The 27039-nt window shown below is 46.0% G+C and overlaps 1 protein-coding gene across 1 annotated transcript in view; it reads right to left on the reverse strand.

Moving 5' to 3' along the window:
• Positions 1–4809: 4809 nt before the first annotated feature.
• Positions 4810–27039, reverse strand: part of VIT (vitrin) — a 71248-nt gene continuing 49018 nt past the window's right edge. Inside the window, exons 10-13 of the mRNA XM_047069217.1 lie at positions 16445–16548; positions 12822–13048; positions 9842–10355; positions 4810–6136 (exon numbers count right to left, since the gene is read on the reverse strand). Coding sequence (XP_046925173.1) covers positions 5958–6136; positions 9842–10355; positions 12822–13048; positions 16445–16548 — 1024 coding nt within the window. The 3' untranslated portion in view covers positions 4810–5957. The remainder of the gene's footprint in view (positions 6137–9841; positions 10356–12821; positions 13049–16444; positions 16549–27039) is intronic.

Consider the following 27039-nt stretch of genomic DNA (forward strand, 5'->3'; position numbering starts at 1 on the left):
CAACCCTCTGGGGTAAAACTTCTAAACAAGACAGAGGGAGACTGCACTGCTGGGAGGCTTTTATTCAGCCTGTCGTTGGTTCTTTCCCAATGCAGGAACTTGTGGACACACAGTCACTAGCATTCCAAACAACTTGATGAAGGAACTTTAAGAGGTTACTACCTGTAAGGTGATCAGAAAGAACAGTGGGGGTGCTTGTCCCCAACCAGCCACATCCGTGTGGTTTCCTGAGTGGCCTTGCTGAAGAAAGCTGCTGCAGGGGGTCAATCCTTAATGGGCAGGAAGCTTCACTCTGTTCCCTCTCTGCAGGGTTGCCCAACACTTTCCAGATGAAGATCTTTCTGGAGGAGAGCAGAGGGAGAGGGCTGCCTGGTTCTATTCTGCTCCTGACCTTCCTCCCCTTTCTGTGACTGCTGCCTCCCTAACCCTGGACTTCATGAGTTACTCCAGTTTCCTTCCAAAAACTGCCCCTTTGCTTGAGCTACTGTGAATTGAGTTCCTGTTACTTGCAACTGAGAGAGTGTTAACCAATGCAGCCTCCTGTGGCCTGGCCCCTGCCTTGCTCCCCAGCTCTGTTCCTGGACACCTCACATTTCATGCTGTCACTCTCTCTGTGCATTGCTGCTTCCTGCCTCCTTGCCTTTGCTCCTGTCATTCCCTCTGCTGGGATATCTTTTCCATCTTTGTCTGGCTAAAACAGACAAACCCAGCTCAGGAAGCCTCCCCAAGCGTGCCTGTCAACTATCCTATCAGTCAGATGTTAGCTGTTTATCTTTGTGTCTCCCACACTGGCCTCTAAGCTCCTTGGGCAGAGACCAGATCTTATTCATCATCTCTGTACCCTGGTGTCTATTACCGTGCCTGGTGCATGATAGGTGTTTGTTGGAAGAAAACATGTTTGTTGAAAGAGATTCAAGAGGGTAAACTAAAAAAAGGGTTTCCGTTTCTGCAGAAGTGAGAGCAGAAGGTGAGGAGAAGAGTTACCCTGTGGGTGGGTCCCTGGAGAGGATTTTGGCCCTAGCCCTAGAAAAAGAGCGATTGTAACATACAGTAGTAGACGTCGGAAGGGCGTTCTAAACAGTGGTGCAGACTGGACGGAATTAGATCTTCTTTTTCTCTTGCCATCGTATCATGTTTCTCTCTTCCTGAAATATCTCCGCCTCCCATTCTACCAGCGCCATTGTATTAGGGGTTGACACTGTTTGGGTGATTTACATTCAAAGTTCTCATTTCCTGTGTTCCATGTCCCTAGTGACATGTGTGAATTGTATCCCCTAAAGAGAGGGACTCAGGAGGTTGCTGGAAAATGGGTGGGTCAGGATTTTGTATCCAGAGAGTCTAAATCTATCTGAGCAAATCGGAGAGGGCTCCAAAGAAGAGGTGGCATTTGGCCTGAGACTTGAAGCATAATGAGGAGTTTAACAAGAGGATGGCGAGCCCAGTGTGTTCAGGGAGCTACAGGGACTGCGGATAATAGGTTAAAATCACTCATCTCAGGTCTCCTGGGTGGCTCAGTTGGTTGAACATCTGACTTTCGATTTTCTGCTCAGATCATAATCCCAGGGTTGTGGGATGGAGCCCTGTGTCGGGCTTTTGCTGAGCATGGAGACTGCTTAAGATTCTCTCTCTCTCTCTCTCTCTCTCTCTCTCTCTCTCTGCCCCTCCCCCACCCCTATCTCTCTCTCTCTCTCAAAAAAAAAAAAAAAAAAATCACTCATCTTAAGTGAGGGCAAGGTGGCCGGCCAGAGAATCAGGTGTAGGAATGGGGAGAAGTGCAGTGTACCTTGGACATTTAACAGACTCTTCACTTTGTACATTTAATAGACCCTGGGAGCACACTTTGCAGAATTATACATATACTTTAAACTGTTAAGCTTGGTAGAGAACCTTCTATGCAGCCACCATTAACAAGAAGCAAAGTGGTTAAGTATATAGACCCTGGAGTCAGATTGTCTGGCTTTAATTCCCAGATCTGCCTCTACCAGCTCTGTGACCTTGGGCAAGTTATTTGACGCCTCCATGCCTTGGTGGCATGGTCTGTAAATCGAGCATAATAGTACCTCTCTCAGCAAGTCATAGGGGTAAGATGAGTGAGTTAATACATGAGAAGCCCGCAGAATAGTGCCCAGTGCGCAGCAAACACTCACGAACTGTCAGGCACTAGTATGATTTCATTTCTCATAAGGTTGTTTGCAATCACCAACCGTGCACTTAGTGCATGATCCCATGATAGTAATTACATGGTTTTAGTTGTTCATTTGGTGGTGTTTCCCGCTGGACTGTGAATTCCTCAAAGGCATTAGCTGAATAAATGTCTCTTTCCAAAGTAATTGAATTCATGCTTTCAAGCGTATTTCCTACTTACTACATTTATGTGTTGGTAATCTAAGGGGAGAACTTTCCTTAGGATTGTGAGGGGGAAATAACATTCTTAGTTGGAAACTCCTTTGCGAGGCGGGAAAATCTTTGCACACAGAAGCATTGTCTTCTTTATGGACCCAGGCCAGCCCCTTGAGATTGTTGCTGGAAAACTTGCTTCATGGAGGTTTTGTCCTATTCAAAAGGGTTTAAGGAGCCCAGAGAAATAAGAAATATCTGAACCCTGAACCTTGTCCATTTGGCTGGACATTTTTAGCAGAGCCTTGTTATAAAACTTTTAGCAAAGAAACTTCTTTCAAAGGGCCCTAACTCCTGAAAGGTGGGAAAATTAAGTTAAGTGGAGTTTAGACATCACACGCACCCAGAGAAACTGGCCTGATGCTCCTTCTCGGCTTGTTTTGATTGCCTTGGAGGAGAAAGGGCACAGAGAAGCTTTTCTGCTGAGACCACGGAATGAAAGTTAAAGTTGCCTTAGGAGATTGGCTCTGAGTCTGCAGGACCCAGGAGCTCTGCAAAGGCTGGACCATAGCCCAGAGGGCAGACCCAGATTGTGTGTGTGTGTGTGTGTGTGTGTGTGTGTGTGTGTGAGAGAGAGAGAGAGAGAGAGAGAGAGAGAGAGATGGAGGTGAGGGTGGGGGTTCTAACTTCTAACCCTCCCCCACTCAGGAAGGCAGTCAAATAAGTCAGTTGGAAGACAGAGATCTGAATTCCCTTTGTATCTGCATGACCTTCCTCGAGACTGGTTTTTCTCTTTTGCCATAGGAGGGTTTGACGTGAGTTGTCTGTAAGGTTCTGTTCCCAGTGTTCAGATTCTGGCTTGGCCCCAGCAGTGTTGGGCACAGTCTGGGTGGAGCAAGGTAGCATTTACTTCTGAGCTTCCCACATCATCCATCACCACCAGGACCCTTATCTCCAAACTGCTCTGTGCAACCCTGACCTGACCCAGCCCACTCCCACGCCAGCCTGCCCACTGCATCATGGGCCCACTCCTCTCTGTTGCCTGCAAGCTCCCAGAAGCCTCAGGGCTTTCTTGCCCCTGTTCATCTGCACCCTAAGGGGAGGCTCTTCGTGCTCTCTCATCCCTTGATCTTCACGCCTAGGGTGGGGAGAGGCCTGCTCCTCACCTCCTTTGCCCTTCCAGTCTCCCTCCTTCCTTCTGCAATGTCTCCAGCTCCCTTGGAGATCTGACCTCAGCCCTCCACCCTCATCACTGCTGTCTTCTCCCAACTGGATCACCTCTCGTTCGCCGAAGATGGTGAAGCTTGGCTCACTACTAGTCTCTCCATCCTGACTCACGCCACCAAATTTGGCGATTTGAACATCCACTCAGATGATTCTGGCAACTCCATAGTCTCCAGGTTCCTCGACGACCTCACCTCTGATGCTCCCTTCCTCCACACACATACACTCAAATATTTGTTGGCAACATGTAGACAATGCGCCCACTTGGAGAAGTTTCATTTATCTTGAAAACTATGATACCTAAACTAGAGTGATCATATAATTTATTTTCCAAACTGGGACAGTATTGTGAATGAAAGAGGACACCAAAGTGGTTTAGATTATATTATTTTTGCAAATATTTACGTATTGATGACAAATTGGCTTTTATATTAAGGCCCCTATGAAATAATTATATTCAAAAACTATTTTCCCAAAATAAGTTTTTCTTCAAAAATTAAAAAATAACTGGGCGCCTGGGTGGCTCAGTTGGTTAAGCGTCTGACTTCGGCTCGGGTCATGATCTCACGGTTCCTGAGTTCCAGCCCTGCATCAGGCTCTCTGCTCTCAGCACTGAGGCCGCTTCAGATCCTGTCTTCCTCTCTCTCTGCCCCTCCCCCACTCATGCTCTCTTGCACACGCGTGCTCTCTCTCAAAAATAAACATTTTTTTTAAAAAGACAAAAAATTTAAAAACACTTGTATGTGTACATATTTTTATGTATGTACATTGAAGGGACATTAAACAAAACTCTTTTGTATTGATTATCTGCATATTCAAAACAGGCAGAATAAGACTTCCTTGTACTTGTTTTAACTTCTTTAATTAGTTTCTTAGCTGAAGTTCTCACTAATTGTGTGTGTCACTGGTATCTTTATAAATAATTTCCTTTTTGAAAATGTTTTTGAATTTGGAGGTTTTTGAACAAATCTGTTTGTAATCGCTTTTGAAGTAAAATTTAGGGTTAATGAATTTGAAATTGCTGACAATTAATGACTTGATTCCTCCCTGTAGACTTCAATATTTTTAGTTGACAATATACTGTCTCTCCAGGTACTGAGAAATTTGGTAAGCTTGATACAAATTCTGCTAAATAGATATCTTCAAACTGTTTATGTTAAATATTTTGTCCCAAGTGTTGACACAGGTATAATCTTTTTGCCGCCATTCATGGTAGCAGCCTTCAACACACATTTTCACGAAACACAATTTGTCAGGTAAGTCATCTTTATTAAGGATTCTTTGGAACACTCCCCCATTACACACAGATTTCATATCCTAACAGATGAGTCCTTGGCAGGAGCTGGAAGTAGAAAGTGGAGCTCAACCAAACCCCATCCTGGCTTATCTGAATGCAACTATTAATGATCATATCTGGTTAACGACAAATGCAGCGCAAATGGTAAAACTGAATAGGACACAAGGCAACAGGCACAAACAGGGGCTCTCCCAGGAAACACCTATAACACTGACCCCTCAGAGGCAGCTCATGGTTCTCAATCAATGGCAGCATAGCAGTATCGCCAGAGAGCTCTTCAAACAATGCTGGTGTTCAGACTCCACCCCCCGAGACCCAGATTCCATAGCTATTGGAATGGAGCCTGGGAGCCAGCATTTTAGTCTCTAAGAGAGTCTAAGGTGCAGCTCAGGCCAAGAGCAGCCTCACGCACTGCTGTTAGGCCAGATCACCGTGGTCCTCCAGGGCCGTTCCTCAACTCCTAACGCTATAGGATGCAGGTACACAGTGACTCAGATAATAGAGAGGAGGGAGGTAAATCAGGAGTGGCTATGCTGCTGCCACACTTTCTCTGCACCCCCATGGTTGTATTGTTACCATGGGCCAGGGGTGGGTGCATAGCAGGTGCTCTGAGAAACGAGAAGAGCGGAGGGTGGTCCTGCCATAAACCCTGTGAACATTAGTCATGATATGGTCAGAATGATTGCATGTAATCCTTTAAAACATTTAATGAAGCTACTCCTCTATTGTTATGATAAAAATGAAATTTGTTGAGGGTTACAGAATCGTAATTAGAAATAAAAATGGAAAAAATCTCACAAAAGCTCTAGTGAAGCCTGTCTTAAGTTCTGCACTCGATTCTGAACATGTATTTTGAAAATAATCACCAAATGTAAATCCCCAGCACCCTCAAAATGATGTATCATTTTGCCTCATTCTATAAGTTTCTGATCATCTTTCTCACTCCAAGTTTCAAAGTATGAAAAACCACACAGGCAGAAAACAATCACAGCACATCCATTGTCCAAGCCCTACACACCTTACTGCCCCATAATGCACTGGGGTTGTCCCAGAGCCAGTCGGGAAAGCAGCATCTGTCAGTGCTTCACCTGCTCTGAATTCAGTTTCGAGGCTGTGAGTTGAACTCTGTACAAATGTTCTGGATGACCTTGGGGACAAATTTGTACAGGTTGTCAAACTCGTCGACAAAGAAGGAATGGTCCTTGGCGGGGTGAGTGGCAATGACTTCCAGCTCGTCCTGCGCAGCCCATGCGACACCTATTGCGTAGGTGATCACTCCTGTGGGGACAAAGTTTAGATGAAGCAAAAGTGCCCAAGAAAAGGTACTGCTGATGAATCCTTGCCTTACTGTTGCTCTGTTGGCTATTGTGTTTGAATGCAAACAAATTCAAAATCAGAAGTGTTCCTCAAAGCATAACCACCTGCTATGTGCCAACAGTAACAAAATTGATAGAGCTGCCATCTCATAGGAGTTTGGAATCTTTGGGAGGAAAAAACCCAGACAAAATGGAATAAATAAGTAAGATGTTCATGTCCAAGGGCAGTAGAGGGTATTTTGGGACAAGTAAAACTTGGTGCCGTGTAGATGACATCACACAGTACATGCCTGCTCTACCTGTGTGTAGAGACAAATAAAATCTGATTGATTGATTGATTGATTTTTCAAAGATTGTTTTTGTTTTTAAATCATCTCCATACCCAACGTGGGGCTTGAACTCACAACCCTGTGGTCAAGAGTCGTCAACTTGCTCCACTGACTGAGCCAGCCAGGCTCCCCTCAGTCTTAAATGCATCAAAAGTCAGTTTGAGATCTTAACGAAAACCGTGGAACTGAATTACTTTAGGCTTGAAGGTGACTTTACAAGCCATACAATGCAATGTCATTCCCAGCGCAGGAGCCCTTGCACAAGGACCCGGAGAGACGGTGACCCAGCGTCTGCTCCATCACTGGTATGAAGAAAGGCTTTCAAGACAAGGAAGTGCCCAACAGTGTTGGATGCTGCAGGGAGGTCATGTGGGATTAAAACAAACAACAAAAAAATGCACATTGGATTTAGAAAACAAGACATAGGTAGAGTGGTGAGAACAGTTTCAGGGAAGTAAGTAGATGCCAAAAACCCCAGATGAATTGCTGTGAGGTGAGAGTGAAAAAGAACAGAAGATGTGGACACAGCACATAGAACTGATCCTTTTCAAAAGTTTGGCTGCAAAGAGAAGGAGGTAGGTGGGAAGTGGAGCAGAACATGGTGTCAAAGAGTTTGGTTTTATTTTTTAGGGAGGGATCTCGGTGTGCCTAGATGCAAATGGGGAAGGGTGCCGGGGGGTTAAAGGTTCTGGACTGCAGTGAGGAAAAAGAGTCCCTAGGGAGGAGAGGACAGACTCAGAGACTAGGCATCTGTCCTCAGTGGGAAAACTGGAAGACTCGCTGCTGGATGGTTCCTGATTGGGGTTGGGGGCAGCTGGTCAGCGGGAGCTTGAGGTTACTCTGCAAAAGCCTGTTCCCATGTCACCTGCAGGCTGGCAGAGTGGGGTCAGCTACTTGGCCATGAAGCAGAGGGGAGAGCCTGGGTGTGGCTCTCCTACCCAGCCGCGCATGGCAGCCCATGTCACCATCTTCCAAGCGCCCTGTTGTGCTGATTGGAGAGTCATCCACACCTCACATGGCTGTGGCCTAAGCTGCTTTTCAACTGTGGCTCGATAAGCTGCATTTAAGCTGCCAGTCCCTTTTCTTACCTCTCCAGTGTCTTTTCTCTGGATATTGTCTATGTCGTTGTCTACAAACACTAGCATTAGGCTTAAGAATGCTGCCAAGTGGCAGTGGGAACAGATTTGCTGCACAACGTGGCTTAGATCGGCTAAGCCCTCGTTTTGCACAAAGATTGAAAGGCTGCCCCCCAATAAAGGCAACACAAACAGTATTAGAAATTTAGCTTTTCAGATCCTTGAGTCCACCCTTGTAGAGAACCTTCTACTGGCAATTCTGACCAATGGTCAGCCAGCCTTGGCTTGGACACTCCTGGGGACACAATGCTCATTGCCTCCACATAATTTGCTTCTATTGTAAAGTTTCCCAGAACGTCTCTCTCAGTCTTCGCTTCTTCTAATGAGGAGGCCGAGGATATCCTCTGGGTGAGGCCCAAAGGATGTCCATTTAGGAAAATGAGTAAGAGTGGAGCTAAACATGAACTGGAGACAGATGTTTGGAGATAGCAGGAGAGCCCTGGGCTTTCAGACAAAAGCTGGCCCATCTGGCTCTGCCCACTCACTTTGGAACTTTGAGAAGGCTGCGTCTCAGCTGTTTATCTTCACTCCGCTGACATGAGCCCGAGGGAGGCTGTGACTGCTGGCCGACATGCAGGCCATCTACCATTTTGCTGTTGAATACCCCCCGTAGGCTCTACAAGGGCAAATCACTGGGAAGACTCTGCCTGAACCTGGTGTCTGGTTACTTTGGTTCCCAGAAGGCAGAACTGCTGGTTCATGAAGGCTTGTTTATTTTTCCCCCTCCTGGTTTAGGGAAGGATTAAAGCAGCTTTAAAGAATACTGAATATCCTGCAAACTAACGGAAATCAAATGCAGGCTCAGAAGAAGGGGACAACCCTGGCCCTGAGTGAGTCTTCTACCCTAGTATGGATCTGTCCAGTCTTTGGTGTTCACGGACAACTCAGTTTACTTTGGTTATCCTTACTATTATTACTAGCACTTGGGTTTTTGCCAGTTGTTTGTATTTTTGTGATATTTTGTGGTACTTTTCAAAATGGTGATTAAACTTGATTCTGTGAAAAAGGCATTTAATGGGACTGATTTTCTAAACAGCTCAATTTTCATAGTTTTAGTTTTTTTAATTTTTTGAGAAAGAGCGAGAGCGAGAGCGAGAGAGAAAGAGAGAGAGAGAAAGTGAACAGTGGAGGGGCTGAGAGGGCGGGGAAGAGAGAATCCCAAGCAGGCTCCACACTGTCAGCGCACAGCCCAATGTGGGGCTCAAACTCACAAACCATCAGAGCATGACTTGAGCTGAAATCAAGAGGCAAACGTTTAACCGGCTGAACCACCCAGGTGCCCCTCATTTTTCATAGTTTTAAACTTTCTGTTGCCCTCTTACAAATTTTTATTCAGAAATATCTCTTTAAGTATTTTGGATGAAAATTTCTTTGAGGTTTCCTCAAAACCCCCAACATCTGGCTAGCAGCTACTTACAAAAAATAGTACTTTTCTTTTAAAACACTAGTTTTCTTCAAATTTCTAACACAATTTGGTGGCCTTCAATAGAGACTAAAATAATGAGTCAAATTCCTTTTTAATGCATTACAACTTCGTGTGTAATGCCTCAGAGTGTTGGGCGCAAAGGAGAGGGTTAATGTTCCCAGTCATCTGCAGGCCTTGGGTTTGCCATGACACTTTGTAAACCATCGTGGTACTCCCCACCTTGTTCCTTCTTTGCTGCTCATAGAGGCCTGTAGTGCTTACCAACACCTCAAATACATTCCCCATGGTTTTGGGCATTTTATTAAATGGTGGACAAAACCAGTGCATAAAAAGACAACCCCAGGGTGCCTGGTGGCTCAGTTGGTTAAGCTACTGACTCTTGATTTCTGCTCAGGTTATGATCTCATGGTTCATGAGTGTGAGCCATGCAAACAGCCACAGCTGTGCTGTGCTGACGGCAGAGAGCCACTTTGGATCCTCTGTTCCCCTCTCCCTCTGCTCCTCCCCTGCTTGCGCGTGCGCTCTCTCTCTCTCTCTCTCAAATATAAATAAATAAATAAATAAATAAATAAATAAATAAATAAAATATTTATAAATATATATAAATATAAATAAATAACATTTATAAATGCATATAAATATATAAAAATACAAATAAATAAAATATTTAAATAAATAAAAAGTATTTAAAATAAATAAATAAAATAAAATAAAACAAAATAAAAAGACAGCCCCCTCCTTGTCCCTCACTGGACTGGTCAGCAAGACCAGCTTACCCTTGTGATGGGCAACCATGGCCGGTATTCGGACGTCATCATAGGATCTCCCATCAGTGATGAGGATCATTAACTTCCTCTTGTTGGGTTTGGACTTCTTGAAGAGCTGTTCCAGGGCATAGTTGATGGCGGCCCCCGTGCTGGTCCCACCACTCCAGTATCCCACCCTCTTGATGGCATTGAGGATGTCAGACTTGGTGTTGTAATCGTCAAATCCAAATTCCAGCCGCTGCTCGTAGGTGTACTGCACAGCCCCGATTCGCGTGTCTATGTCCGAAATCTCAAACTCTTTGCTGAGGTTGGCCACAAACTGGAGAACCGTGCGGAAGTTGCCTGTCCCCACGCTGCTGGAGCCGTCGATGACGAAGCCAATGTCGGCCGAGTTCAAGCAGGTCTTGCTACAGGCCAGTCTGTCGGTGTCGCAGACCCGCTTCACCAGGGCTTGCACTGTCTTGTGGAGGCTGAACCAGCTCTGCACATTGAGCGAGTAGAAGCCATTTGTTCTGCACACAGCCTGGAAGACAGAGGGAAGGGACACTCGCCACGTCAGGTGTCACATTCTCCAGGCTGTTGTCACTACCCTGACCAGCAAGGCAGGCGAAGAAAGAAGCAAACAGACTCTTGTTTTCTGCACTCTTCTTCCTAATGCTCTTTCTGCACCACGGTTCCCCCAGTCAGGTGCTCATTGGGGCAAAGATCCCTCAAGTTATCTCTGGACTCAGTCTTACTCCCTCAGCTGGCTCTCCGCTTTAGGGGAGAGCTATCACTTAAGCAAATCCTTAGAGAGAGGTGAATCACTCATTTCAGCTTTGTACCTGTGCCTCCCTGGGCCCCTCAGTTCATTTGTACTGGCAGCCGGCCATAAGATTGGCACTGGTGGGCACCACCATATGAGAGGATTAAAGAAAGTTTTTGTTCTGATGGGGAAAACAAGATACATGAGAAATAGCTGAAGAAATGTTTCCAGAGCAGCCTTGCACCCAGCAACAAGGGGTGCCATACATATGTAAGGAGTCATGCTAGAAGTTCGTGGAGAGATTCTCTCATAACCCCCTGCCCTCACCCTAAAAGGAGGATATAACCCCTCTTCGTGAAGGAACAAACTGGGGGCCGGCTGTGAAGGGACATCCCTGAGTCCCTAAGATGGGAACACAAGTCTCTCTGCCTGCAAAACCCACATTCTGTCCTCCAGATGACCCTGCCTCCAGACAAATGAGTATTTATTGACTTGTGCCCAAGCGTGTTCCAGAAAAAATTTAAGGTAGCTACAAATAAACATTGAGCAACCTGACTGGTGTGCTCCTGGAAGGGACCAGGCTTGTGTTCCTAAAGTGAAGTGTTTCCTCCTTGCCGCTGTCTGTCCGGGGGTCACAGAGAGAGTCACAGACCTGGTGACTACAGATGAAGCAGTAAGATTACCAATTTATTTTAAAACAAGAAATGGCTTTAAAATATCCTAGGAAATGTTTTTAATTGGTTTGCAAAAACCTAAAAGGGGTTTATAAAACTTTCCATGAACTAGGTGGTATCTGAGCTGAGTTCTAGCCAGTGGAGGGAAAGGAGGGAGACCCACCAGGCACTGGCTGAGGTCATGGAGGGAGAGGGCAGTGGTGCTTGGCGTGGGCAGGAGATGGGTCGGGACCACACTCCAGAAGGCCTCAAGAGTGTGGGGGACAATGAAGGGTTTGGAGCAAGGACCCCTCCGGACTGGAAGAACTCTCCATAAACAGGAGTTGGGCTTCATTGTGGAATCTAAACTAGACTGGGGAGCCCTAAGGGGGGAGACAGACCAGATGCAGAGTGCTAGCGTGACCCAGGGAGGTGGCATTGGGAGTTATCGAGGCCTCTGGGACAGCTGTGGGGCCATTCATGTGAAGTCCAGAGGAGGAATAAATTTGGTGGGAAAGATGGCACTCAAGCTTTTTACATGCAAGATTCAAAGCTCTTTATGACATCAGGTGGAGGGAAGTCAATTGGCTGGAAACAGATGGAAACAGAGCTCAGGAGAGACCGGGGTTGGGGACAGATGAGGGTATTGTTGCTTGTGACTTGTGAGTGAAGGTGGCGGCTGTGGCCTGGGAGGACTCTGTGGGGAGAAAGCCCAGTGAGAGGGAAGGAGAGGGCCAAGCACTGAGTCCGGGCAAGTCGGGTGCAAGACAGGAAAGGGTAGAGAGAGCAAAGGAGATAAGAGCCACGCTGTGTCCTGGAAGTCAAGGGAGATGAGAATTTCAAGGACGATGAAGTGGTCAGCAGATTGGTGCAGGAGGTTGAGCCCTGTGAGATCTGGAGACACAGACCATCAAAGCTAGAAGGGCGTCAAAGACAAACCAGTACAACGTATTCCTCCCTCCTTTCTTTTCCGTTTCAAACTGGGGCCTTTTCCTTGGAGGCAGGTTTATGTGGAGTCGCACTGTGTAAAACATACAAAAGGTGAGCTTCTCCAGGGGAGTGGGCGTAGAGGCCTGGCTCCCCTTCTATCCTGCTCCTGTCTGCTGCCAGCCATCTCCACAGAAACCATGAGCAGAGTGTGGAAACCTGATCTGCCTGACCTGATTCAATGCCTTTCTTTTCTTGTTTATCGGGTTGGTTAATCTGCAGTGTGTGTGTATGTGTGCATGCACATGTGTGTGAGCAAGTGGACATGTGGCTGTGTGTGTGCTCACATGAGGCCTCACCAGGTGGCCTGGTGGAGGTCCTCTGTGGCCATGGAAAGAGCCTGGGGAAGCCTCTATTGGAGACTTGGGGACACTGCTTCTCCTGAGGGGCTGTTGTTGGCCTCAGTTCACCAGGTGGGTGTGGGGTCTTGCTCTGAGAGGGTAAGTCTGGCTTCCAGACTTATTAGCCCCTCACTAGAGGCTCCCCTACCTAGAAGAGAGCTCAATCCTTCTTCGAAAGTAGGAGAACAGCCTTGATGGCAGTTACAGCTTTGCAAAGTGCAGCAGATCCTGACGGTGGGTGGGTCCCTTGGGCAGTTACGTACCTTATGAGAGAAGTTGGGCTCCACCACATACTGCTTCTCATTTTCAGTGGCACCTTCGATGGTGATGAAGAAAATATTGATTCCTGACTCCCTTGCAAACCTCGAAGCCTCCTCCACCTTGTCGGTGGGCCAGCCATCCACAATCACCACGGCCACATTGGGAGCACTGCCTCTGTTCCCATTAGCTTTCGAAAAGAAGTTCTTGGTCACAAAGGAGATGGCCCGGCCTGGAAGAAAAAGAAACTTCATGTTTGGAGTGCTTAGAAATGCAGGCAAGATCCCAGTGGTGTAAAGAGAGCCAGAAAAACCCATTCATTCTCTTCTTTTGTTTGTTGGTTCCCCCTATCCCCACCAACTTTTTTTTTTTTAAACCACATTAACTATTTTGAGGTGTACAATTCAGTGGTATTAAGTACATTCACAATGTTGTAAAACCACGACCACTAACCATTTCCCTCCCCCATGCCACTTTAAGCCTTTAACTTCTAATTGTCTTTTATTTAAAAAAAAAAAAAAAAAGTGTTAGGGACCAGCAAACAGATGAGAAAGACTTTCATGGGAATAAAAGGGTCCCCTCTTTGCCTGCATGCTGGAACCACACTATGCTCTTTCTGGGAGCATGGGGTGGGAGGGGTTGACCTGGAGTGACAGGAGCCTTTTCTCCACCTCCTGTCACTGGGGGTCAGCCAGCCTGGTGCTCTAGGGGCTGCTGGGTGTGGAAGGCTACATTCGAGGTTGAGTGGTGTCTTTTGTCCAGTTAGGGGCACAGGTCTGGCTGGCGAGGGAAGAACTACACCTGCTAAGAACTGAGGGACTGTGTTCTAGCACTGGCTGTGCTGCCTACTGGCTGTGTGGGCCCAGGTAGGTCACTCCGGGACTCTGGGCCTGGATTTCCATTTCAGCTGAAAGCCACAGTTGTAAGATGTAATGGAGTCTCCCAGCCTGCCTTTCCAAAGCACATGTTTCACACCACATAGGACCTCAGGGATTTTTCAGTCAAGCAGGGTGACAATTGTCCCAGTTTGCTGGGACTTTCCCAGTTTAAGCGCTGAAAGCCCCATATGTTCCTGGGAAGATTGGGATGACCAGGTCACCCTAGAGTTAGCATAGCTGCATACAGTAAGGTGGTGCTCTTAACCCGGGCTCTGTGGATCCCTGGGGGCAATGGGCATGTGTATCCACAAATTCCCTGAAATTATACACAACATTTTGTGTATAGAAGTATTTATCTGGGTAGAGGAGTAGCTTTCAGGAGATGCTCAAAGGGGTCTTCAATCTAAATAAAAGTTAAGAACCATCTTAAGACTTTAGGATTAACGTCATTTCACTCAATGCTTTTTGGTTTTGGCCAATATCCTGGCTCCACGGGTTAATCTTAACCTGTCAAAGGAAGGATCAAATGATCACACATTCAGTTGCTGGAGAAAAGTCTTGGGAAACCCATGTGATCTGGCTGAAGGGAGCACAGTTGCTAAGGGAAAACCTGGCTGCTGAGAACTGCCTTCACAGCCAAGGGACATGTCCCTCAAGGCACCTGGCAGTCCCCTCTGGCTTAATGTTAGATGCCTGTAAACAGAGCACACCCCTGGCCTCACTCAATCTTAAATTTGGAGGCCATGGTCCATTACTGCTCAACCCACATTGTATCCACCTTCTAGCACATCTTGGAAGCAGAGGCTGGAAATCTGAAAACTACGTTGTTGAGACTCCCTTGCAACTACAGCCCTGGATTTGTTCTAGTTTCATGAATCGATGTGCATACATGAAATTGAGAAGAGTGAAGAGAGGCAGAGACTGTATTTTGGACTCTGCTCTTTCTGCTTATGAGCATCTGTAGGGTACTTGACTTCTTGGGTGGTGCCAGAGGAACTTATGTCTGCTGTCTAGCTTTGTTGCCATTGAGGTGGCAGGGTGCAGAACATTCTTTCTGTGCATGTGAATGGAGCAGGCAAGGCCTGGTTGGGGGGCTGACCACCGTAGCAGGAACTTCCTGACTGTGGTGGCTTCCTGGCTAAATCAGGTTCCTGAAGAGGCTCCACTGGCAGAACTGAGAATGTGATTTCCTGATCTTGGAAGAGGCAGCAGCTCCTTGGAGGTCCAAGTTTTGCAGGAAGACTTTAGAAAACATCTCTCAAAGTTCAACCTAGAGTTCATTTCTGCAGTCCTTTTGATTATCTTCAAAACCATTTAATACCTAGGAATAAACCCCTTTCTGCTTCAACCAGTTGAAATGGGTCCTGTTCTCTGAACCCAAACTCTGATCAGTACAGGGCAGGGATAGAACATGTTATCTGCTGAAAAAGGTATATGATTTTATTAAGACACCACTCTAATCCCATCAAGAACATAGGGTGTCTTCAGAAGTTTTAAAGTTTTGCTTCATGACACATTACTGCAGTATGACTGCTATAAGTATTCAATTGAAAACAAATCAGAAATAAACTCTATCGGGGCACCTGGGTGGCTCAGTCAGTTAAGCATCTGACTCGACTTCAGCTCAGGTCATGATCTCATAGCTCATGGGTTTGAGCCCCATGTCGGGCTCTGCTCTGGCAGGGCAGAGGCTGCTTGGGATTCTCTCTCTCTCCCTTTCTCTCTGCTCCTCCCCTGCTCACATGCTGTCTCTCTCTCAAAATAAATAAATAAACTTTTTTAAAAAAAGAAATTAAGTCTATTACATTTGCAATGTGGTAATACTGATTTGGGGTCCCCGATAGCAGTGACTTGGCTAATGTTTATTTAGCATTTTTCGAAGATCAAGGGCTTTTCATTTGCCAGATACTAACATACTGGTCCACAGAGATGTACAATGAAGCAGAGAACAAAATAATCAGACTTATAGTAACTTCAAAGATGTTCCTTCAGAGTCAGTTCTATTCTCTGTGTGCTCCATGCCAAGCAACTGTGGCTCACTTCTCCATTTCTTTGGGTTTCAATGATACAAAGAGGTTCCCTGAGAAGTAGACAGCCCTCCCAGTGCCCCCAAAGCCAGACTACCATTTATGAATTGATATGCTGGCATAGGCTTACTGGCAACTTTTGAGTTTGGTTAGTGTGAAAGGGTTCCCCAATGCCTGGATAGCTCCTGGTGAACTGGCAAAATGGTTTCTGGACACATTGAGGGCTAGACTTGGACTTCTGGTAAACCCCCCACCCCACCCCTAACCACCAAGGTGCAGACATCTCAGGAGACTCAGCTTGAAACAAGGAACCTGTCTCTGTTTCCAGAGTCAACACTAGAACAGGGGAGCTCATTGGAAGAAGATTCCCAAGGGGCACTGTGGAGCTTTCTGAGTGGAATTGGTTATAACATTTAATGTTAAATAGTTTATGGCTTGTCAGTCAATTAGGAAACAGTTACAATAGCAGTCCTGCTTGTCCTGAAGAAAGCTGCCAACCTGAGGAACCAGGCATGCTGGAACTCTTCAGCATATGTGTGGTGATGATTCTTACCCCTGAATCCATGATGATACCTTAGAAAAGATAGAATTCATTTGTATATGTGTGTCATTTCTTGATGGATTATTATTATTTTTCCTCCTCCTATATAGGATGTTAGAAGACAATCACACAGAGGGAGAACCGTGGAAGCAAGCTAGAATGATCTGAATTCGGTCACATACCTGCATTGGAAAGCCCTCCTCTCTGGGTGATTTTCTCTATGGCAGTTCTCAGATCTCGGGAATTCATGTGAGTTCTGAGGTTAAACTGGGCAGAAGGGTTGTCTCTGGAGAGTGAGAACAAGAAATAAAAATTAGCTGGAAAGAGAACATGTTATATGCTGAAAAAGGTATATGGTTTTATTAAGACACCACTCTAATCCCATCAAGGATATAGGGTGTCTTCTGAAGTTTTTTTTTTTTTTTTTTAATTTTTTTTTTTTCCAAAGTTTATTTATTTTTGGGACAGAGAGAGACAGAGCATGAACGGGGGAGGGGCAGAGAGAGAGGGAGACACAGAATCGGAAACAGGCTCCAGGCTCTGAGCCATCAGCCCAGAGCCCGACGCGGGGCTCGAACTCACGGACCGCGAGATCGTGACCTGGCTGAAGTCGGACGCTTAACCGACTGCGCCACCCAGGCGCCCCTCTTCTGAAGTTTTAAAGTTGTACTCCATGATTACATTACTGTAATGTGATTGATCTAAGTATTCAGTTGAAAACAAATCAGAAATCAACTCTAAAATCCAACTCTAAAATCCTTTGGAGGAAAGCAGAAATCATAGTCTATTATTTTATATATGAATAGAATGGAAGCCGCTTCAAAGCCTTGAGCTGGGTTTCATAAAATGCCCCACTGTGGACAGAAGGAACAATGAGATGGGGGGACTGGGGTCCTCTTCAGTGTGTGTAGAGAAAAGTGGTCTGTTTTAGGACTCAGGGTTCTAGTTTTGAGTGTGCTATTTCCTAGCTGTGTGACCTTGGAAAGTTGTTTAACTTCTCTCAGCTTCAACTTCCTCATCTAGGTAAAAGCAAAGATTGTGACATTCGGATTTCTAAAAAAAACCAGGATGATAGTCAAGTGGGATTCTGCAAATGTGTAGGTGTCCCCAGGTTGCCTCAGACCCTCCTCTCCAGGGAGATAATCCCAGCTGGCAGCCACTGCCTGGGTCACCCCTCCACTGGAATTGCGCCTTAACAGTGTTGTCCAGGAGAGGACATCCCTTTATTTTTTCATTTTGTGGTTCCTGTGACTGGGTGAGAATATTCAAATCTTACCCAAAAGGTTAATCTATTAACCAAAAGGTCAGCTGGAGAGGAGGTGGCGTGAATTAAATGGAGAAAGGGAAGGAGAATCCTTCTCTAGAGACGAGTCTCTGTGAGTAAGCTGGGCGTACAGGCATGGGAGCAGCTGAGCAGAGGGTGTGGATACCTTTTATGACCAGGTTGGGGGGGGGGGTCTATCGGGTGGGTGTTTGCACCCACAGCTGCGATGAAGTGGGGAAGCACAGTATGAGCACATCTCACGATGCACTGACACAGAGCCATTGGCACAGCTTCATGTGAGTGTGACCTCTAAGGTCACATGGGCCCCCCACTCCAGAAAAGCCAGTGCTCGGTTCAGTGCTCTGATGCTGCTATCTTGAAATCCTTAGCTTTTAAAACAGGGCCCAGCAAATCATGCAACAGGTCATGCCTGCAGTTTACTAAGCCTTCAAGGGGAGGGAGAAGACTTTTTTCTGTTTATTTATTTATTTTGAGAGAGAGGGCCAGTGCAAGTGGGGAAGGGGCAGAAAGAGAGGGGGGCAGAGAATCCCAAGCACTAATAGCATGGAGCCCTACGCAGGGCTCGAACTCACGAAACTGTGAGATCATGACCTGAGCTGAACCCCAGAGTCAGAGACCTAACTAACCGAGTCACCCAGACGTTCCAGGAGAAGACTTTAAAAAGCAGCCTTTCCACAAGCACCTGGAGTAGGTCCCAGGAGAAGCAGCTTTAGGCGGTTTAGGTGGGAATTCCAAGGGGACTTACAGTGGATTCTTAGCAAGTCCTCTAGGAGACCTGGCAGTGTGGTCACCAGGAAGCCAGTTCCCTAGGACTGAGAGGAGACATCTTCTGTCTCTCTCCCTGCTTCCCTCCCCTACTCCGCCCATGATTCCCACTTTTCTAGGTATCTCAAGGTGATCTATGTTGGAGGAGAACTCTTGGAGACTGGCAGTGTGACCCTCTGTCCTCCATTTTATTAGTAAACATGAGGGACATGGGCTGGTTCTCAGACCAAACCAAAGCAAAGTGCCCAGAAGGCATGCTTGTCTCGGTGAGAGGCAGGACAGGCTCCATTCAGGGAAGATGAGGGAGGTTTAAAAGCAGCTCAGTGACGTGAGTGCTGGGGCCAAACCCAACCAGAGAAATGCCACCAGATGAAAACCAAGTTCTAGTTTAGGATTCAACAAGAACAAACAACAACAAAGCAAACTGCAGAATGGGGAAATGTGGGCTTTTTAGCTGAGCCTGACTTTACTCTCAACCTAAGTATGGTGTGGGTCCTCACGAATGGGCTGCAGTAACACAAGCCCTGTGCGGGACGGGGAGGAGGCATCACACAGAGAAGGAGCTCTGTGGTTTCCATGGTTAGATTTCTCTCTCCCTCCAGGCTCAAGGGTTTTGGGGCTTATATGCTTTGCAGATCAATCAGTGAATGCTGAACTTGCCCCCTGGCCATCGAGACTCAAAACCTGGACTCCCATCGCTATTTGCTCATCATAGGGCCCGTGAGTCCAATCAGTAAAACCCTTCAAGTTCCTCTATACACCATCACTTGCTTTCATCCCTCCTCCATATGTCTGCAGTGACCCTCTGAGTTCAGGCACCCTGCTTCTTGCTGCTTCTATTATAAGAGTCTCTATTTGGTCTGTGCAAAGCCAATTGTATGCACATCTTCTAAAAACCTCTTCCTCATGTTCAGCTCTGAGAGTAAAATTCCTCTGCTCAAAAATCATCAGAGGCTCCCATGGTTAAACTTCATATTTTGGCTTTCAAAAGCCCATCCATAATTTAATGCCAACGTACAATGTTCATATCATGCTCTCTGTCTTTGTCCCAGGATAACCTATATCCTAGTTGGAAAGAGCTGCTCACTGTTTCCTGGTTTTTGAGCTTTGTGACTTTGCTCATTAACTCCCTCATCTGGAAAACCCAAATTGTGCTCACCCTCTACCTCTAGCTCCCTGTCACCCTGCCTGGTGCTGACAACCTCCATACCTGACTCTGCTCTCTAACTCAACACCGTACACAGTATATAATCCCTGCAGGTTCTCAATGAACAGTATGAAGAAACAAACATTTCCTCTTTTTCTGTGCATCTCTACCTCTAAATGATGGTGTTGCCCAGAGTGTATCTCCCTCATGTCTCCCTCCTCATTTTATGCACTTCCCTGGGACAGCTCATCAACTTCAGTCACCAGGGGTTCAGAGACCATTCACATGCCAACAGCTGTCTGGTGCATACTGGTGGGTGCTCTGTCTTGAGCCCCAGATAGACATAAAATGACTTCCATCCATCTCTGTCCAGAATGCACTGTGTGGTGCCTGGGGGCGGTCCACAGCCACCTCAGGTTTGATATTTCCAAAACTGAAGTCATTTATCTTCTAAATCTGCTCCATCCAACCACTCATATCCCCTTCCGTGTTCCCTCTTCTGACTCATTGTCATCTCAGCAGAAAACATGCTGGACATGTTCTGACACCTCCTTCATCAAATGACATTTCCTATCAGACCAACCTCATAAATATCTCTTGTATCTCTCCCTTCCTTTCCATCCCCATGTTTGTACTTTGATCTTTCCTTTCTTGAACTACTGCTAGAATTTCCTACCTGGTCTTCCTGTACCCAGGGTGGCCTCTGAAGAGGACCTTTTTTTTTTTTTTTTTTTTTTTTTTTAAGCAGGCTTCACACCCAGTGTGGAAGCCAATGTGGGGCTTGAACTCATGACTCCAAGATCAAGACCTGAGCTGAGATCAAGAACTCGATGTTTAACTGACTGAGCCACCCAGGCACCTCTCTGCAGAGGACCTTTTATTCTATAGGCTATACATGCTGATGAGAGGCAAATTAACCTGGGAGCTAATAATACTTCTTCCAAGGGGCCTAATTTTGTATTTGTAATTTTGTGTTCTTTTTCTTCACAGGACCCTTGAGCTGCATAAGCTTCAGAGTCCCCAGTCTTGATCTTCCCTTGGTTACCAAGGACTAGGAACTTTCTCAAGGCCTAAAAAATAAAATACGAGTTGAACCAAAACAAAATATTATGGGCTATAAAATTAAAAATTGCAAAATGGATATTGCCAATGGTAAGTATGTAAATTGTCTACCAAACATAACACAACTTACACTTCCATAGTTGTACAATTTTAAACTCACCAAATTTTAATTACATTTGAAACTGATTTGTGGGCTAGATTTTCTCCCTCTGCAGGATTTCCTGCATATGTGAGATGATCATGTAGAAATCATAGCTAATCATAAAGTATTGCTCATACACACATAACTTAAAAAGCAAAAACATAAAATTTTCTTTTGAAAGTTTTTCCAGAAAAAAATGTATTTAAATGTAGAACCTAGTCACTTAGTCACGTCCACAGCATTCCCTGGAATGTTGCTCAGGAAGCTGTCTTGATATTCATCACTTCGCAGAGCAATCGATTACCTGTCTCTTTCCCATTCTACATATACAGCCAAGTCTCCTTATTTGCAGTAGTTACGTTCTATAAAGTTGCTGCGAGCATCACATTAGCAAATACTGAGCCCTTGCTCCTAGGGGAAATACTGGCTTAGGTTCCTGTGGGCCTCTGGTCACAACATTTTCATCAGCAGATCGATATATAAACTTGTTTTATGTACGTTTCTGTTGGAAGACACCTAATTTAATATATGTTTCTTACAAATAATTAATTACATGCAATATTTCTGTCTAATAAAACACCAGCTGAGAAGGGTTTAACAGTTTCCTGACCCTGAGTAATGTTATCATAAATTTCTTTGGCTTTTAGCCTCACAACGCTGTCCACCATTTTTTTTTTTTTTTTTTTTTGGCAAATCAGTCTTCACTTCATGAATTCGTAAGTTCAGCTACTTTTCCATCTTTTTCATAGCTTCGTCAGACATTATAGATATTACTTTAGAACTTTCCAGAGCAGAAGCACACACATATCAGCGACATTCCTCTTTCTTTTTCTGAAAGTACTGAATTATTGGTTCATTAACTTTGAGCTCATGACCAACGCACTGTCACGCATGCCTGAAGGAAACTTATCAAACAGTTGTAGCGTCTCGGTAAGTGCATCACAGCCTTCTTGTGCTTTGAACCCTAGATAGCATTTTCAGCACCACATTTGGGGGGCATTTCAAATAGTGAACATAACCAATGACAAGCACAAAAATATGAAGACTGTGGCACTAGATAGATTGTGACAAGGAGACTTGTTTATAGCATGGCGGCTGAAACAAGGCACAACATTGCCTTGTTTGACCTGGGCTGGGGATGTGTGTCAAGCAACTCAAATCCCACCCCTATGCTGTGCTAGTCTGCAGATGACTGTAAAAGTACCATGAGAGTTTGCTGTCAAATATGGAAGCCACAAGTCAGGAGGATCGACTGTTACCTATTTGAGAACAGGCGCTATGTCCCGGTATTTCCTATCCCTAGTGCTTAGTGTACAAGTGATAATAGGTGATTGTGGAATAAATAAATGAAAGGAAGAAAGCTCAAATGTCCTTTCCTCTCTCAGATCACCCCCGGTGGAGTTGAACACTCTGCTTCTGGGCTCCACACTGATCCTTCTCTTCCTTTATTATACCATAGAGGTGGATGAATCCATCTACAGAGGCAGACAGATGAGCTATTCACATACCCAGTGAATGGATGCTTTTAATTTTATTTAACGTTATTTCTTTTAAAAATATTGCCTCCCTTACTAGATGGTGAAGTCCTGAAGAACACAATCTCTACCACATTTATTGATTTATTTTTAGCAGATTGAAAGTTTGGATCAGAGGACCTCTGAAACTCTCCAAATGCTAAAATTATGATTAGGGGCAAAGCAACTGAGCCATCCATCAAGAGACTTATAGGCAAATGTAATCAAACCACTTAGAAGAATTTTACATTAGCATCTCCTACAAATGGCATAGAGCTTAGTGCATGGTAAACACTCAATAAATCTTTATTAAATTGAAATGTAATTAAATCAGAGGGATGAGCGATAAGTCTTAAATCTGCAAACTGTAGCAGCTCTTGGTACTAGAACACATGGGTGTATGTATCCTTTTTCAGGATATACGGGCTGGTGGCCTGACACCCGAGCCAGGTTACTTTTCAGAGACAGACTAGTTAAAAAGTTCAAAGAGGTATGCCACTACATTTCCATCTAAGTAATTTTATTACAAGATCTCATTAAAGGAAAACAATTTTTTTCCCTCAGTGATTTCAAAGCTTTCCTTTGAAAATAAGAGAAGAAAATAAAAAAAGGTTTATAGCTCAAGGAGAAAATAACAAATTGTTCTGTTTGGAAAAGAAGCTAATGACGAGAAATTATAGGGAGCCAGAATTTGTGCGTGGAAAGGAATAATTTATGTGACAGGAAATGATGAGTCTGTGAATGTTTAAGAAAAAAGAATACCTGTCAGAAATGGCCCCAGGTGATCAATTCCTAGGAAGGCTTGGGACCAGGGGGTAGGGAATTGGGATGGATATCAGTGTTTCCAGGCTTTCCTGCTGGTGCAACTCACCTGAGGCACTTGTTAAACTACATAGGTACCAGATCTCCTGCTGGCAGAAACTCAATTCAGTAGATCTGGGCTGGAAGTGGGAATTTTTATTTGTTTGTTTGTTTTAAACTAGGGATCCAGGCGAATCCTATCCTCAGGAAAGTTTGGGAAGGCCTGGGGTCTGAGGACTAATGAAGCCCTTTTAGTCCTAAGGTCTATGCAGTTCTAGTCCCAGAGGCTACTGCTTTACCCCCATAATACTTTCAGTCACACTGCGTGAGCCCCTCAAATGAATTTTTATGCCAGTAGAGACATATTAACTGATCATATAGCAAGAACCTTTCAAAACGGGTTCCTCCAACAAGGCATCACCTTAAGGCTACTAATGCTAAAATGTGATGATTCATGGGCTTAGTCACTGAGATGTACCATGTGAAATCAGGAGGATGTTCTAGGGTGACCCTGGCCACCCAAGGACATGCTGGTGGCTACAGATTGGGTGGCAAACTTGTTCCTTTAGTGCATTACCTGGCTCAGAACAGAAATGATTTTGCCCCCATCCTCTCAAAGGACCGAGAGCTATGGTCCACCTGGTGGCCTGGGCCAATCTGCTGAGGGACTTTGTACAACTAGCCCCTTCTGAAAGGACACTGGCCTTACACTTCTGAGGATCAGAGATGGGAAGCAGGGTCTCAGAATCAAATTTTGTCTTTAGATGAGTGTTTTTTTGTCATTAATGACAACAAATTCAATCCACCCACCAAAAAGTGGAGAATTGACCTGAGTACCTCTTCCTTATGGGGGAAAAGCAGACATGCAATCTGCTCATCTGAGAGTCACTCTGGAACCAACGGACTCTCAGGCTGGCTCGTCTGTGACCACATCACAGAGCTCGGAAGCACTACAACGTGGAATGTCTTGGCAACAGACACACTTGCTGGCACCCCCTGGGCTCAGACGTGCACCCGATCTCCTGGGGATCTTGTCTGATTCTATAGGTCTAGAGTGAGGTCTGAGGTTCTGCCTTTCTCCCAGATGATACTTTGGATCCCATGTTGAGAAGCAATGTCTTAGAGGATGCCGCGCCATCAAGAAAATCAGCAGTGGGCTGCCAGTGATAAGGGGAAGGGAGGAGAACAGCTGAGGAGTCTAGAGGAAGCATGAGAAAGGCAGAGAAAAGGAGGAGGAGGACGGAGCGGAGGCAGCTCTGTAGGCACAGAGCTGGGAGAGGATTCACCAGATGACAGCACAAGCCTGTGGGACTATCTGTGCCTGAGCTCTCTGGTTGCACAATATAATCACCTGGGGAGCTCTAAAAATTAATGATGCCTGGATCCCACACTCAGAAATTCTGATTTAATCGATCTGAGGTTTGGTCGGGGAATTGGGATTTTCAAAAGCTCCCCAAGTGGTTCTAATTGCATGGGGGTGGCCATCTGCTTCTCTAGCAGAATGATCTAGGGATCTAGGGATGTAGGGAGAATGATCTCAGGGGGGGCCCTGGGATAAACCCAGCCAATGTGCGGTGGGGGCTAAAGGGGGACCGCTGAAAGGGAAGTGGTAGAAGTCAAGTGCACTCTGTGTTTTATTTGTACCTCTGGGAGAACTGAATGGTGAGGAATAGAAAAAACATAGGGTTCTTTGTGTAGATTTTATTCATAGCTCATTCAGCTTTGAGACTGTGTCCCTGAGGAGTGTGGCACACAGGCTCACCTGTGATCCTGTGAGAAGGGTCCTGTGAGGAAGACAGAGGCAGTCTTTACAAGTTCCATTAGGCCCTTAGAGAGGCTGCTCGGGGGCCCCGTTGGTTTCTGTAAAGGCAGTATAGACTAGGGCACGAGGAGAATGGGGTGGGCATGGGAGAGATCTGAGTTCTGGACGGCGTGGCCACTCTGCTCCTGGGAAGCCGAGCTGTGCCTGACTCTCTCAACAACAGACTGAAATTACAGACTAAAATATCAGCTTCTAGGTTTTTACCAGATTCTGACTTACTGAGTCTGGAATGGGACCTGGGCAGCGGCATCTGTGAAGCCCCCTAGGTGACACTAGTGTGCAGTCGGGGCCTGGGCCGCAGCTTCTTGCTCTGAGCCCCCTGGAGCCATGTCTCATGCTCCAGCCCTGCCCACTCCTCCTTTGCTGCAGACTCAAGAGAATGTGACAGAATGGTCCTCCTTGCCAGGCATATTCGTCTTCTCTTTCCGCTGTAACAAATGGCCATAAACCTAGGGGCTTAAACGCTCAGTAGCTTACGGTTCTGGAGGTCAGAAGTCTGACACGGGTCTCCCTGGCAGGGCTGCGTTCCCTTCCAGAGGCTTGGGGGCGGGGTGGGGTGGGTCCATCTCTTTGTCTTTTCTATCTTCTAGAGGCCACTTGCATTCCTTACTCGTGGTCCCTTTCCTCCATCTTCAAAGTCAACACTCACACCTCTGACCATCTTTCCATAGGCATATGTTCCTCTGACTGATAACAGCTGGGGAAGATTCTCTGCTTTAAGGCCTCGTGTGATTAGATTGGGGCACTGGATAATCCAAGATAATCTCCCCATCTCAGGGTCCTTAACTTTAATCACATCTGCAAAGTCCCTTTTGCCCTGTGAGGTAACATAATTATAGGTTCCAGGGATTTGGATGTGGACGAGTTTGGGGGCCACTGTTCTGCCTGCCACACCAGGCCTGACATTGGTTCTTCCCTCCGCTCTGACTGTCCCGTGCACGGGGGCTCAGCTGATCCACGGGAGTCTCTGGGCATCCTTTCTTTGCGGGGGGGGGGGGGCAGGGAAGGAGGGAGGGGAGCCGCTGAGTGTACGACTGAGGGTCTTCAGTCCAGGGCTGATAGGTAAGAAGGGTAAGAAAGTACAGCCCACTTTCTACCACACTGGACGACTGGTACAGAGCAATGAGCAGAGAAAAGTCTTATTTCATTTTGAAATGAAGAAAAGCCAACATGTGGCTTTGTTCTGTAACTGTTTTCGAATGTTGATATCCTAGGGTTGATTACAGAGTTCAGAAGCACAGGTGCAATTCTGTTCCATTTGTACCGAAACTGGGGGCTAAAACAAAATCATGTCGAAGGTCAGGGGGCACGAGGCACACGCGAATCCAGGCTGCAGTGAAAACACCAGTGTGGTGGTTTCATTCGTTCTGCCGGCTCGAGTTCACCTACTAGCCACTTGCTCCGGCTGTCCTTGCGTTTAGCCCTTCTGTGTGCCTGTTGGTATTAAGTGCAGTCACGAGCCTGGTGGCTGTGCACTTCTAAATCAGAGCTCAGCTGCAAAACAAGGGCTTGGTCCTAGGCTTTTTGCTCAAGCACAGCGTTTCAGTCTTCAGCTTGGTGGAAAGCTTCAATCATCAGAAGCTTTCTCGGCAGATGAGCAAAATCTTTGCTTTGAAGTCAATTTTGGTTGACATTGTAGGGATTAACCCAAGATTTAATACCTGCCCTCTCCCCAGTGGTCATGCATTTAGCTGTGTGCTCTTGGGCAAGTCACTCAACCTCTCTGAGGGCAGCACCGCCTCTCTTACAGCAGGCGTGTGATGATTGGGGAAGGAACTCTGTGGTTGCCGGAAGGCTGGTGCGGTTGGGGGTTAGAGGCTTCTTCATGTGCAGGGAGGGGGGACGTGGGAGCATGCTGGTACCACAGTGGTTGAGGCCTCCCCTGGTCTGGATCAGGAGCAGAAGCCCAGGAAGTGCAAGGTGAAGGTGCGGAGGAGCAAAAAACCGCGAGCCCGCTGCTCGGCTGAATGGGGAATCGAGGGGACAGAGAGACGCAGAGAGGCAAAGAGGGAAGGACCAACCACTTGTCAGTCCCATGACATCAACCCCCCTTCCCTTGGGCTACCTGGACTGATTTTCTGTTTCTTGCACCCAAAAGATCTTTGTGTAGGATGCTTGGGAATCAGGATTCGGAATGAGCACTGCATCCTGTAAATCAGATCATTTTTAATACTTCCGGTATTTTTATCTCATATTTGCCTTTTGTTTCCTGTTAATAGTATGAGTCTCTTAAATTCTA

This window comes from Lynx rufus, unplaced genomic scaffold (genome assembly GCF_022079265.1).
Source record: "Lynx rufus isolate CCGP_SWC_20201006 ecotype Redwood Valley unplaced genomic scaffold, mLynRuf1.p SCAF_8, whole genome shotgun sequence".
In the NCBI taxonomy this organism is placed as follows: domain Eukaryota; kingdom Metazoa; phylum Chordata; class Mammalia; order Carnivora; family Felidae; genus Lynx; species Lynx rufus.